This window comes from Rhincodon typus, chromosome 27 (assembly GCF_021869965.1).
Source record: "Rhincodon typus isolate 14 chromosome 27, sRhiTyp1.1, whole genome shotgun sequence".
Taxonomy (NCBI): Eukaryota; Metazoa; Chordata; class Chondrichthyes; order Orectolobiformes; family Rhincodontidae; genus Rhincodon; species Rhincodon typus.
The window spans coordinates 14,972,673-14,986,371 of NC_063358.1; the positions used below are offsets into that span (position 1 = coordinate 14,972,673).

Consider the following 13,699-nt stretch of genomic DNA (forward strand, 5'->3'; position numbering starts at 1 on the left):
CCATTTCTGAAGAAGGGTCTAGGCCCAAAACGTCAGCCTTCCTGCTCCTCTGATGCTGCTTGGCCTGCTGTGTTCATCCAGCTCCACACCTTGTTATCTCTGGGTCGAGTTTACTTTGGGATTATGGTTGGCATGGACTGGTTGGACCAAAGGGCCTGTTTCTGTGCTGTATGACTCTATGACTAGGATTCTATTACTTGCTTTACATTCTTGTCAAAGTTCTGATTCAATGACTGGTTACAAGGGCAAGTCACTTCTGACCCTGGCTTCACACAGCACATTCATCCCCATGGAGAATAGACCAGTGGACAATGAACAGAAACAGGGGTCCTGCTTGATTCTATCCCAGTGCAATCGTGGCACTGAGTAGAAATAGTTAAGGGACGAAGATTGGGCTGGTGGTGTTTCTCCAAATTGGAGCCACTATTTAGTTCCTTAAGTGAATCAAAATAAAAACTGAAAGAACTGCGGATGTTGGGGATCAAAAACGAAAACAGAAATTGCTGGAAAAGCTCAGCAGGTCTGACAACATCTGTGGACAGAAAGCAGAGTGAATATTTTGGGTCCAGCGAATCTTCCTCAGAACTGATGGTAACGAGGAAGAATTTGGTTTTTATGCAGAAGATAGGGTGGAGGGAGGGGGCAAGGAGTAAACGATATGTGGAGGTAGAGCCCAAAGAGAGAAGAACAGTTGGACAAACAAAGGTGTGAATAACAATCAACCTAGGAGAATAAATAGCTACTACTGGGGACTATTAGCGGTTAACAATGGGTTGTGTGTAACAGCAGACAATGTGATAACAAAGCCTGGTGTGTGGGGGTCGGGGTAAGGACATGGAAAAAGGTACCTTAATCTGCTTGATTATCGTATTTGTGTCCAGAAAGAAAATTCTGAGCTGTAGGTCTGCCATGACACCTGTTTTCACTGGCTCCAGTTTGTTGTAAAGAATAAATCACACAGCAACCTCCAAAGGAAATTCCTCCCAGTGCTCCAACCAAAATTTATGCCTTCATCAACAGCACAAAACCAAGCAATCTGCTCATTATCACATTGCTGCTTATGGGAGCTTGCTGCGTGCAAACTGGCTGCAGCAATTCCTCCAGTGACAATAGTGATTACATGAAAAATATTTCATCAGTTGTAAAACACTTTGAAAAATCTTAAGGTTGTGAAAGGTGCTACATAAATGCAAGACTACTTTTCAAGCTGATCTTTGTGATATGAAGAATTCCCCACTGAGATCCCACAAAAATTAAGAATTAATTAGATTCATAGAGATGTACAGCATGGAAACAGACCCTTTGGTCCAACTCATTAATGCCGACCAGATATCCTAAATAAATCTAGTCCCATTTGCCAGCATTTGGCCCATATCCCTCTAAACCCTTCCTTTTCATATATCCATCCAGATGCCTTTTAAATGTTGTAATTGTACCAGCTTCCACCACTTCCTCTGGCAGCTCATTCCATACACACACCAGCCTCTGCGTGAAAAAGTTGCTCTTAGGTTCCTTTTACATCTTTCCCCTCTCACCTTAAGCCTATGCTCTCGAGTTTTGGACTCCCCCACCCTGGGGAAAAGACCTTGTCTATTTACCCTATCCATACTCTTCATGATTTTTAAACCTGTATAAGGTCACCCCTCTGCTTCTGATGCTCCAGGGAAAATAGCCCCAGCCTATTCAGCCTCTCCATATAACTCAAACCCTCCAACCCTGGCAACATCCTTGTAAATCTTTTTTGAACCCTTTCAACTTTTACAACATCCTTCCTATAGCAGGGAGACCAGAACTGCATGCCGAATTCCAAAAAGTGGCCTAACCAATGTCCTGCACAGCCGCAACATGACCTCCTAACTCCTATACTCAATGCACTGACCAATAAAGGCAAGTATATCAAAGGTAAGTATATGTTGACTTCTGAGGAAGGGTCAGTGGACCCGAAATGTTAACTCTGATTTTTTCTTCACAGATGCTGCCAGACCTGCTGAGCTTTTCCAGCAATTTCTTTTTTTGTTGCCGATTTACAGCATCCACAGTTCTTTCGGTTTTCAAATACATGAAACGCCTTCTCTTCTTTCAAGAAACTATGAACCTGCACTCCAAGGTCTCTTTGTTCAGGAACACTCCCCAGGACCTTACCATTAAGTGTATAAGTCCTGCCCTGATTTGCCTTTCCAAAATGCAGCACCTCACATTTATATAAATTGAACTCCATTTTCCAATCCTTGGCCCATTGGCCCATCTAATCAAGATCCTGTTGTACTCTGACATAACATTCTTCGCTGTCCACTACTCCTCCAATTTCGGTGTCACCCGCAAACTTACTAACCATACCTCTTGTGTTCACATCCAAATCATTTACATAAATGACGAAAAGCAGTGGACCCAGCACCGATCCTTGTGGCACACTGCTGATCACAGGTCTCTAGTCTGAAAAACCACCCTCCACCACAACCCTCTGTTTTCTACCTTCCAGCCAGTTCTGTATCCAAATGGCTATTTCAATCCAAATTTATTGATCCTATCAATATTTACAAATAAAGTCATTGGAAATTCTCAGCAAGTCAGTGGTCATCTGAAAGGAAAATAGAAGAAAGTGTCTTCAGCTGTTTACCTTTCATTGCTCCACACCTGAGCCCACCAGCACTGACAGATCTACTTTGCACGTAAAGCATTTTCAGGTCTGATCTCAGGCACCCACATCCCCACCTCCTTATGTTACAGTACAGCTTCCCAAAGCTGGGGACAAGATCCTGACTGGATTCGTAAACTCAGAGGCAGCAAGAGCTGCCGCGTATCTCTGCCGCGACCCCCTCATTCTCACAGGTCTGTCTCGCGTCCTCTGCTTTTGTAGGTCCTTCCACCACCTTCACAACTCTGCTCTCCCAGTTTTTGGAAGGGTTGTGACAATTTCCAAGCCTCAAAATGGGGTCAGAGTGGGAAAGGGTTTGGGCAGGACTGCGGTAAAAGCTCACCTGAACTGTTTGATATTCAGAGAAATTGAATCCTTTGATTTGCACCTCCCTGAAAACTTTAGGTTCCAGAATTTCCTCAGTCAGGTCACAGTGGTAAATGATTCCTGACAGAGAACACAAAATCAAATGTGAATGACTTTTATGGTCCTTGCTTCAGTACATTCTCAGTCACTGCTTCTCTTCTGCTTTTATTAATTCATTCTTGGGATATAGGACATTGCTGACACTACTCCTCCAAAACCCACAAAAATAAATGCAAATGTGCACATCAGATTGTCTTTGGTTACTGGCTCAGTGAGCAGCAGGCTGCGGGTTCAGGTCCCACTCCAGGAATGTGAGTGTGAACTTTAGGCTGATATTCCAGTGCAGTACAGAGGGAGCTCTGTATTGTTGGAGGTACCAGCTTTCAGATGAGGCCAAAACCAATGAGCATCCAGCCTCACAGGTTAAAATGAAAGGTTAAATGGCACTGCTTATATAAGAACATAAGGACCAGGTGAAGGATTAAGCAGTTCAGCCCCTCGAGCCTGCTCCATCATTCAGTACGATCATGGCTGATGGTATCTCAGCCTCAACTCCACTTTCCTGCCGGCTCTCCATAATCTTCCAACCCATTACTAATTAAAAACCGGTGTATCTCTTCCTTAAATTTACTCAATGTCCCAGCATCCACCGCACACAGGGTAGTAAATTCCACAGATTCATAATCCTTGAGAGAAATAATTTCTCCTCATCTTAGTTTTCATCTTAGTTTTAAATTTGCTACACCTTATCCTAAAACTATGGCCTCTTGTTTTAAATCGCCCCACATGAGGAAACATCCTCTCTACATCTACTTTGTCAATTCCTTTTTAGCATCTTATATGCCCCAATTAGATGTCTTCTCATTCTTATAAATTCCAGAGAGTAAAGGCCTGAACTGTTCAATTTCTCTTCATAAGACAAACTTCTTGTCTCTGGACAATCTAGTGAACCTCCTCTGAGCTGCCTTCAGTACAACTGCATCCCTTCTCAAGTAAGGGGATCAAATTTGCAGAATAGCAGAGGATTTTTCAAGGTCTTCCATTCAATATTCATCCTACAACCCACATCAATAAAACAGTTTATCAGGTCATTTATTGTGTTGCTGTTTCTGGGAGGTTGCTCTGTGCAAATTAGCTTCTGCATTTCCCACGTTACATCATTGATTTTCAAAAAGATCTTGGACCTTAAAGATCAGAGGACCCTGATCTTTAATTGGAGAAATTGCCTGGGAAGAATTGCTCAGAGTGATTGCTCTGGTGTCCCACAGTTAACCTCAAATGAGCATTGTTGTGGTTGCTGTTGTATGTGTACCATACCTTTAGTAGAGTTTGTTTTTAAAGGACTTCATGTGTTGTATGCATACAATGCTGTAACTCTACTTGGCTGTTAGTTTGCCTTGTGTCTGCAAGTTGCACACATAGAGATCAGTTGGGTTTGCTGTAATATTTGTTTCATTACTTGTAATGTGTTTTACTATTTTAAATAAACTTATGATATGAATGATTCTCTGACAAGCAACTAGTTATTAGGCAATTATCATTGACATGACATGGTGAACAGTGAACATTGCGGTGATAAAGTCTGTTGTACTTGACCAGTAAGTATGTCAGCAAATTAATCTGCAGGTGAAACACACAGTTGACAGCATTAAATTGTACTAGAGTCTTCAACGTCTTTGTTACAGCAATGGGAAGCGTTGAAAACACAAATTGTTGGTAATCAGATAAATCCTTATCGAGGGGCAGTTTAGCTCTCTTTAGAAAGTGTTCAGAGTCCATGACAGATTGATGGCAAGTAAGGGAAAGTCAAAAAACATATTTTCAAAATGTCCACAAAATGTTCTAGCTTGAAATGGGACACATCATACCTCCTAACAGAATTTAAAATATTTAAACAGCATTCAGAGCTAAGGTTTCTGGATTTCGGAGTGTCCAAAACAGAAAAGAAAACCATTAAGATTAGCTGGGAACAAAGATTCACAAGACTTTACACATTAGGATTAAACATGAAGAGCTAAATATCCCCAAAAGAAGTAGACCAATTAGAAGACCAATTCAGAGTCAGATTAAACTTCTAGATTCAGCATGTACAATTCATGTCAATTACACCACTGACCAATTTGTGAGTTGATGCAGAGAAAAGCGTTCATTCTGTGATTTGACAGAAGGGGAGCTAACAAACAGAATTACAGTGGTATTGCATCCACTCCCATGGAAACTTTCCAGAAAGATTTGTTGACAGACCAATAACTTATAGCATAAGGGCTTCCCTTCTTTATGGTAAAGAGCCTAGATTGTTCCATCTTTCCTGATAACGTTTGCAATCTTTTGCTTCTGGTATTAACCTGATATTTTTTAATACATTTTTCCCAGTAAATCTGTATCCTTTTTATAATAGCCTTTAACAGAACTGTGCACAAAGCATCAACTGAGGTCTAACCAATATTCTATTCAAGATCAACTTCCAATTTATTTCTCTACAAATGCACGGAGTAGTTGATCTTCTTTTATTTAATGGCTTTAATAACCTATTTTTATTGATTTGTGTATCCATCTACCATCAGTGTCTCTCTGTGTATTGTACCTGGTGTCAGGTAGGTGGTGAACTGGTAGAAGATTTCTGTGTTCTTCTTCCGCCCACTGTATCCACCAATGCTGCCAACGTCTAATGGGAGATCTTTGAGGAAGGTTCCGGTAGCAAGGTCATAAAGCTGGAGGATGTCCTTCACATCCTTTAAGTAATTGACGACCAGGTATTTGTAATTGACGCAAGTTGCCCAATCTGAAAGACAGAGCCGTGAGGTTTGAAATGACATTCGTGTTAGAAACTTCAACCAGCGTATGAAATGGCGATGATCGTGTCTCACCCAAGACATCCTTCGGGTGCTGGGGAATAAGCTGCTTCCATTGTGAAGGGGCTGGCTGCTCTAAGTTAATGTTGAGGACTCGGTAGCGAGGGGCATCAAGGTTAGTCCTGAACGTGAACACAGGTCCTTCATTTGTGATGTAACTGTACTCTGCATCAAAGTTGTCGATCAGTTTAACCCAGGGTAAGAGGCCTGTAAAAGTTATGCAATGAGTTATTCAAACATTGAAAATGACCAGACTATAAACAATAGCTAGAGTAGTCACATCAGAACATTACATGAAATAAAACAGGCCAAACACTTCAATGGAGTGTTATCAAATGGAATTTGACATCAAACCAAAGGAGGGGATGCTAAGGCACGGAACAAGAACCTGGGTCAAAGAGGTAGGTTTTAAGAAGCATCTTCAAAGGAGGAATGAGAAGCTAGTGAGGCAGAAAGATTGAGAGAGGAACATCCAGAGCTTCTGGCCGAGGCAACTGAAAGCATGGCGAAGCAATTAAACCAGGGATGTTCAAGATGCCAGAATCATGGGAGTGCCGTTATTTTGGAGAACAGTCAGATTGAAGGAGGGTATAAAGACGTGGAGGGCTGAGACCTGAATGAATTTGTAGACTAGGATAAGGTTTAATTACTGATTAGTTAGAATGTTAACAATGGCTGAGGGGATAAATAGCTTCCACCTGTTCCACAGATGTTAGGTACTGTCTAGGTGAATTGGGACCAATGGTCTTTCCTCATCCTCATCTTAGAGCACAACCCTGTATAACTGTTACTGTGAGTGGGAAAGTTGATGCAATGTAGATAGGGTTTCACTGCATCAGCTGATTTTCCCTCTGAGATGGCACGTGCAACTTAGCCAGTGTTCAAAAGGACCAAGTACCTACCGGTTATGCCATCTGGCAGTAAGTGCAAATCGCAGTACCAGACCCGGTTCTTAGGCTGACAGCCATCTCGAATATATAACCCTACGTAGCGACCATCATCAGAAACCTAATTGAAAACACAGAGCATTAAAAGCTGTGCAAGGAACAAATCATTCCAGCTGGAAATTACCATCTTCAGCAAAATACATTGCAGCAGATCAAAGGCTCCTGGGGTTCTGGCCATTGCAAAGAGTGAAAATGAACAACATTCTATAATACTGAGTCCATGCCTCCTTTGCAATTGCCTGAAAACTTCCTCAAGGTACTCTTGGAATAGGGAAGAATGTTTGCTTACAATAGACCATAATCATTCATTCTTTTGTTATTATGTAAGTAACAGTGACTACCCATTTGCTGACAAGAAGAACCCACAAAAATTAGGAAGATAAACACTACCAAATGTACAGCACAGTAACGGGACATTCAGCCAAACTAGTGCATGATGCAGTTTATAGTCCACACAATCCTCCTCCTATCCCTCTTCATCTTAGTCTATTCTTTCTCCGTTATGGATGTATCTTGTTTCCCCTTAAATATATTGAAAGTATTCGCCTGAACCATTTAAGGTAGCAATGATGTCCATATTCTAACCACTCGCTGGATAAAGACATTACTTCTCAATTCATCTATGGCTATCTTATATTTATAGCCCTAGCAGTGACAATATAAGTAAAAACAGCTTTCTTTCAGATAACCCCCAAACATGGCATTTTGCCATAACAAAGCAATTCACCATCAATTAATAACTTTTGAAAGGTTCGCAAATGGTAAGTGATGCAAAGAACGATCTAACCCACTGGTTAAGGAAAGATTGACTGGTCACCAAGATAAGCTTGTCTGTCCTTCAAAACAGTCATGGAATTTTTCTCATCCACCTCAGAGAACAAACTGTGTTTCAGCCCCATCCCTCAATGTCCAACAGTTCAGCACTTCCTCAGTATTACAGTTGTCGGAGTATGGCTCAAGCTTGCTAACTTAGAGGTGAGAGAGCATTAATCACTGAACCAAGCTTACATTAATAAATTACCTTGGCTCCACCTGTCCATTTGGGATTATCAGGGAATTCTGCACACAAAATATCCTCTGACTGGTCAGTGCCAAGCACGTGGTAGTAAAGTTTCTGATGAATGTTGGATGTGGTTTCAGTGCCTGGAAAAGACAAGTCTTCAGTAAGTCATACATTGAACAGGGCTAAATCACCATTCATAGTGAACAAGAACATTAAATAAAAGGTACAATTCGATCTCTTTAGAAAAGAGAAGTGCAACAGCTTAAGGGAAAAAAAAAATCAGAATAAAACCAAAAATTGGGATGGAAGATATACAAGCATTTGAAAGGAAAGAGCAGAGTAGGAGCAAAAATGATATGGGAATCACGCCATGAAGAAGGTGAAAGCGCGACATACAATTTGTTGATGTCACAGTACGATTGATGTTATTGGGCTATACAGAGGCAAATGTCACAAGATGCCAACTCTGCATTTACAACCACGACTTGCATACAGTATCTTTAATGCAGTAAAAATGCTCTTAGGCGCTTCACAGGAGCAATTAGCAAAGAAGAAGCAACAGCGAGGCATGAAAGGATATATTAGAACGAGTGACTAGTCTTTTTTTTACCACTCTCTCTTTTTACCCCCTTAAGTCCATTCTTTAAACCAGTGACTTAAGCACAAAATATAAGCTGACATTTCAGTGCTGTACTGAAAATACGGAGGCATGGGATTGAGGGTGATTTAGCGGTTTGGATCAGAAATTGGCTAGCTGTAAGACGACAGAGGGTGGTGGTTGATGGGAAATGTTCATCCTGGAGTTCAGTTACTAGTGGTGTACCTCAAGGATCTGTTTTGGGGCCACTGCTGTTTGTCATTTTTATAAATGACCTGGATGAGGGCGTAGAAGGATGGGTTAGTAAATTTGCGGATGACACCAAAGTTGGTGGAGTTGTGGATAGTGCGGAAGGATGTTGCAGGTTACAGAGGGACATAGATAAGCTGCAGAGCTGGGCTGAGAGGTGGCAAATGGAGTTTAATGCGGAAAAGTGTGAGGTGATTCACTTTGGAAGGAATAACAGGAATACAGAGTACTGGGCTAATGGTAAGATTCTTGGTAGTGTGGATGAGCAGAAAGATCTCGGTGTCCATGTGCATAGATCACTGAAAGTTGCCACCCAGGTTGATAGCGTTGTTAAGAAGGCGTACAGTATGTTAGGTTTTATTGGTAGAGGGATTGAGTTTCGGAGGAATGAGGTCATGTTGCAGCTGTACAAAACTCTGGTGCAGCCGTACTTGGAGTATTGCGTACAGTTCTGGTCACCGCATTATAGGAAGGATGTGGAAGCATTGGAAAGGGTGCAGAGGAGATTTACCAGGATGTTGCCTGGTATGGAGGGAAGGTCTTATGAGGAAAGGCTGAGGGTCTTGAGGCTGTTTTCGTTAGAGAGAAGAAGGTTAAGAGGTGACTTGATAGAGACATACAAGATGATCAGAAGATTAGATAGGGTGGACAGTGGGAGCCTTTTTCCTCGGATGGTGATGGCTAGCACGAGGGGACATAGCTTTAAATTGAGGGGTGATAGATATAGGACAGATGTCAGAGGTAGGTTCTTTACTCAGAGAGTAGTAAGGGCGTGGAATGCCCTGCCTGCAAAAATAGTAGACTCGCCCACTTTAAGGGCATTTAAATGGTCATTGGATAAACATATGGATGATAATGGAATAGTTTAGGTTAGATGGGCTTCAGATTGGTTTCACAGGTCGGTGCAACATCGAGGGCTGAAGGGCCTGTACTGCGCTGTAATGTTCTATGTTCTATGTACTGAGGGTGTGCCTTACTGTCACAAGTGCCATCTTTTGCATAAAATTAAATTAAAATAACATTAAATTGATCTGACTTTTCATTAGATGCAAAAGATGCCCTGGCACTATGTTGAAGAAGAACAGGGCAGTTCTCCCTACATCCTAATATTTTTGCCCTAACTGACATTTAGAAGTTTTGTCTGGCTTTACCACATTGCTGTTTGTGGGAGCTTGCTGTGTGCAAATTGGCTACCATGTTTCCTTCATTAGAACTTACTTCAGAAATACTTCATTGGCTGTAAAGTACTTTAGGATCACTGACTGTGCAATATAAATGCAAGTCTTTCTTTGATCAAGGTTTTGATCACCTGTCCTAATATCTATTTTTGTGGCTTAATGCCAAGTTTACTGTCTGAGGAAGGGTCACCGGACCCAAAACGTTAACTCTGATTTTTTCTTCATAGATGCTGCCAGACCTGCTGAGTTTTTCCAGCAATTTTGTTTTTGTTACTGCCTGATAACTGCTCCTGTAAAATACCTAAGGATATTTTAATACATTAAAGGTGTCATGTAAATGCAGGTTGTGGTTTGTTATACCACAGCTTTACAACGTAACCATTGTATATTTATCTCTGTCACCCCAATCCCACACATACCATCTGTACTGCCATCTTGCTCAGGGTAGCGGTTGTAAAAGACACCTTTCCCATCATGAGTCCAGGACAGGCAGCTAAATTTCACCATTTCCAGAGTGTCAGGCAGATCTTCAGGACCTTCAACCTTCAGAAATTTGATTGTGATCCAATCAGAGCCACTCTTGCTGAGTCCATATGCCAAGTACTCATCGTCATCAGAGAATGCCAGCACTAGGTGAATAAACAAAGTCACAGTTCAGGTCAGGCCTGTTATTGGTTGGCCATGATACCATCAGGAAATTGGGATAATGACTTACTTTCCTGGGATGACACCATTTTCCTTCATCATAGAAAAAAGGAGGCCATTTGGCCCAACATGCCCATGCTAGCTTTTTAAAAGAACAGTTCAATTTCACTTCAGTTTTTCACCTACAATCCTACGTATTAAATTTTCTTTAAATACTGCTTAATTGACTTTTGAAATTTCTTTGAACATTGATTCCACAATCTTTTCAGCAAGCATGTAACAGATTTTAACCATCTGTGCACATTTTACCTTATCTAAAGTCCTCAAATTTGAAGACATCTATTAGATATTCCCCTATCCTTCTCCGCTTTGTTATATAATGATTCTTTAAAATGAAATACATTCGATAAACATAATGTGAAAATCACAGGTTACTAACTTGCAAATGCCACATGGATATAAATTGCTGTTCGCCAATCATGTTGACTATGCAATAGTGAATAGATAGTCCAATTTTCAACCTTTGGTAGAATGGAAAGTTTTGTCCTCAAGCCCAAAATTAATTTGGACCCAATGTAGTGGTAGATTTTGCAAGGCACTGTGCTGCAGAGCCTCATGTGCAGCCAACATGATTCATAAATTCCTTGGTGCTCAATCCCTTTAAATCTCCAACCAACATCAACCACATGCAGCAATGCCAAGAGGAGGCCATTCAGCTTTTCAAATCTGTTCTCTATTATTTAGATCAATCAGCACCTCAAATCCCTTGTTTAGATAACAAATATTTTTTGATCAGTCTTGATGTCTCCAACTGCTGCTCGACATGCACATCCTTTTCAGGAAACAAATTCTAAAGTTTTACCTCTTTTTGCAAGAAAAGGTGATTCCCAATTTCAAGCCCAAACGCTCTGGTTCTTGGGTGGCATGGTGGCTTGATAGTTAGCACTGCTGCCTCACTGCACTATGAACCTGGGTTTGATTCCACCCACTGTCCATGTGCAGTTTGCACATTATCCCTGCGTCTACGTGGGTTTCTTCCAGGTGCTCTGGTTTCCTCTCAGAGTCAATAGATATGCCAGTTAGGTAGGTGAGCCATGGGAAATGCAGGGGGTTGGGTCTGGGTGGGATGCTCTTTGGAGGGTCAATGCGGACTTGACGGGCCAAATGGCCTGCTCCTTACCTATAGGGATTCTATGATTCTAATTTTAAGATTATGCCCTCTGTTCCTGTACTCCCACCACCAGAGTTTATCACTTTTGCAATCCTTAATACTTTGATAAGTTGGTCCTTTAGCTTCTAAGCTCAATGGAATACGATGAAACAATTTTAAATACTTTTCATCCAGAATGGTTCTGGTGAACTTGCGTTGCACCCCTTCCAAAGCAAATGTAGCCTTCCTGTGGTGCAGGAGATCAGGACTCCAGATAGGGATTGGCTCTTTCCGATGCTTTTAAAATTATGACTAAAATCACATCCTCCTCCCAGCACCCCCACACACCTCAATCACCAACCTTAAATGATGTGTAGAAAAAGAGAAGTTCAGGTTTATCACCTGAGTGTCCCCCACCTCACTTTGAAGAAAAGTAAAATTAAGCTGGAGGAATAAGACTCCACCTACTCTTTAAGGCCACAGTCCCATCCTCAGATAATTTGTTAGGATCCAGAAACACTCGAGCTTCTCCATCCAGGGAATCCTGGACATACAACACGTACTGGTTCTGTAGCCCAGAGTTGTGGAAGTAAAAGTACCTGAAAAACAGGAATTTGACAATCAGCAAGGCCTGACTACATCTTCAGACCAGTCTTACCTGTTCATTTTCCTTTTTTGCTGAGGCTACCATCCTCCTCCACATCTAAGTTCATTCATTAAGTGTAAACCTTAACAGTAGGTGTTCACAAGATATTTGGCTGCATTTAGCACCGCAGCTGAGCTCAGTCCTGTCCTCAGCTCACCTTAGGAGTCAACTCTGGCTCAATGGATTAACTATTTCCTCTGTGTCCATATGCTATGGGTTCAAGTTCCATTCCACAGAACACTTGAACATACTGGTCTGGAAGTCAGATTTTCAGTCAACATGAACAGGGTGGGCCGAATGGCTTCTTTCTGTGATGTAAAGCTTTCTGTTTTGATGTAATTGAGCAGACAATCTAGGCTGACACGATGGTACAGTATTGAGGAAAGAGTTTCTTCAGTGTTCACAGAAACTAGAACAACCTGGTACCATTAACCCGTTGCCAAATGTTAACTGAAGATCAGTACTTTGAATATTTTGGCACCGTCAGCATTTATTGCCCATCCTTAGCTTCCTTGAAAGGATGGTGCTGGACCTTTGCCTTGAACCACTGTCGTCATTTGTAGCAGTTCGATATAACTGTGTTTTACAAAGCCTAATCAGTGGGCAGTTTAGGGAAAGCCACTTTGATTTGGGATGAAGTTAGAAATAGGCACTTATTGATGAGGGATGCCAAGTTCCCTTCCCTGAAGGGAATCAGTGAACCAATTGGTCAATCTGCATTGATTTGACAGTTTCATGGGTCACTCTGAGATTTTTAGTGATGGAATTCAAATTCACAAACTGTCCATGGTGCAACTTGAACACACGTTTTCTGAATTCATGCCCAGTAACATAAACACCAAACTAACAAACCCCTCGGCGATAGACCTCCAGCAATACTTACAATTCTCTGCATGGCCAACAAAGCAAAATGTTGCCAATTGAACCCTCTCAAGGATTATTCCAAACACCTCCACCCAGACTCCGCCCAACCCCAGCCCCACCAGTACAGCACTCACCGCTTTCCTTTCCTGCAAGGGCAGCCATACTTGGGGTAGTCAAACAGTTCGGTCATCCGCTCCTTGAGCCTGTTCCTGACTCTGCACTTTGCCAGGAAAGGTATTGTTAGCTTGTTCTGGGCTTCAACAAATCCCTGAAAAACATGGAGGCCTAGATTACAAAGAATAATTGACCTTCACCTCTCAATGATGTGAGAAATGCACTTGAGGCCAAGCTGAGCTATATTGTTGCCCTAGTGCAGAGGCCTTTAACCAGCTTCTGTAGCAGACCCAACGGAATATAATGCAATTAGACATCATACATATGTATCAGAGATAGTAGGAACTGCAGATGCTGGAGAATCCGAGACAACAAGGTGCAGAGTTGGATGAACACAGCAGGCCAAGCAGCATCATAGGAGCAGAAAGGCTGACGTTTCGGGCCTAGACCCT

At 41.8% G+C, this 13,699-nt stretch overlaps 1 protein-coding gene across 1 annotated transcript in view; it reads right to left on the minus strand.

Annotated features, from left to right (window-relative positions):
- LOC109924314 (prolyl endopeptidase-like) overlaps positions 1 to 13,699 on the minus strand; it is a 27,067-nt gene that overhangs the window by 10,734 nt on the left and 2,634 nt on the right. The window contains exons 3-10 of the mRNA XM_048613115.1: positions 13,268 to 13,401; positions 12,092 to 12,222; positions 10,248 to 10,457; positions 7,822 to 7,943; positions 6,756 to 6,861; positions 5,869 to 6,060; positions 5,586 to 5,783; positions 2,979 to 3,082 (exon numbers count right to left, since the gene is read on the minus strand). Of these exons, the coding sequence (XP_048469072.1) occupies positions 2,979 to 3,082; positions 5,586 to 5,783; positions 5,869 to 6,060; positions 6,756 to 6,861; positions 7,822 to 7,943; positions 10,248 to 10,457; positions 12,092 to 12,222; positions 13,268 to 13,401 (1,197 nt within the window). The remainder of the gene's footprint in view (positions 1 to 2,978; positions 3,083 to 5,585; positions 5,784 to 5,868; positions 6,061 to 6,755; positions 6,862 to 7,821; positions 7,944 to 10,247; positions 10,458 to 12,091; positions 12,223 to 13,267; positions 13,402 to 13,699) is intronic.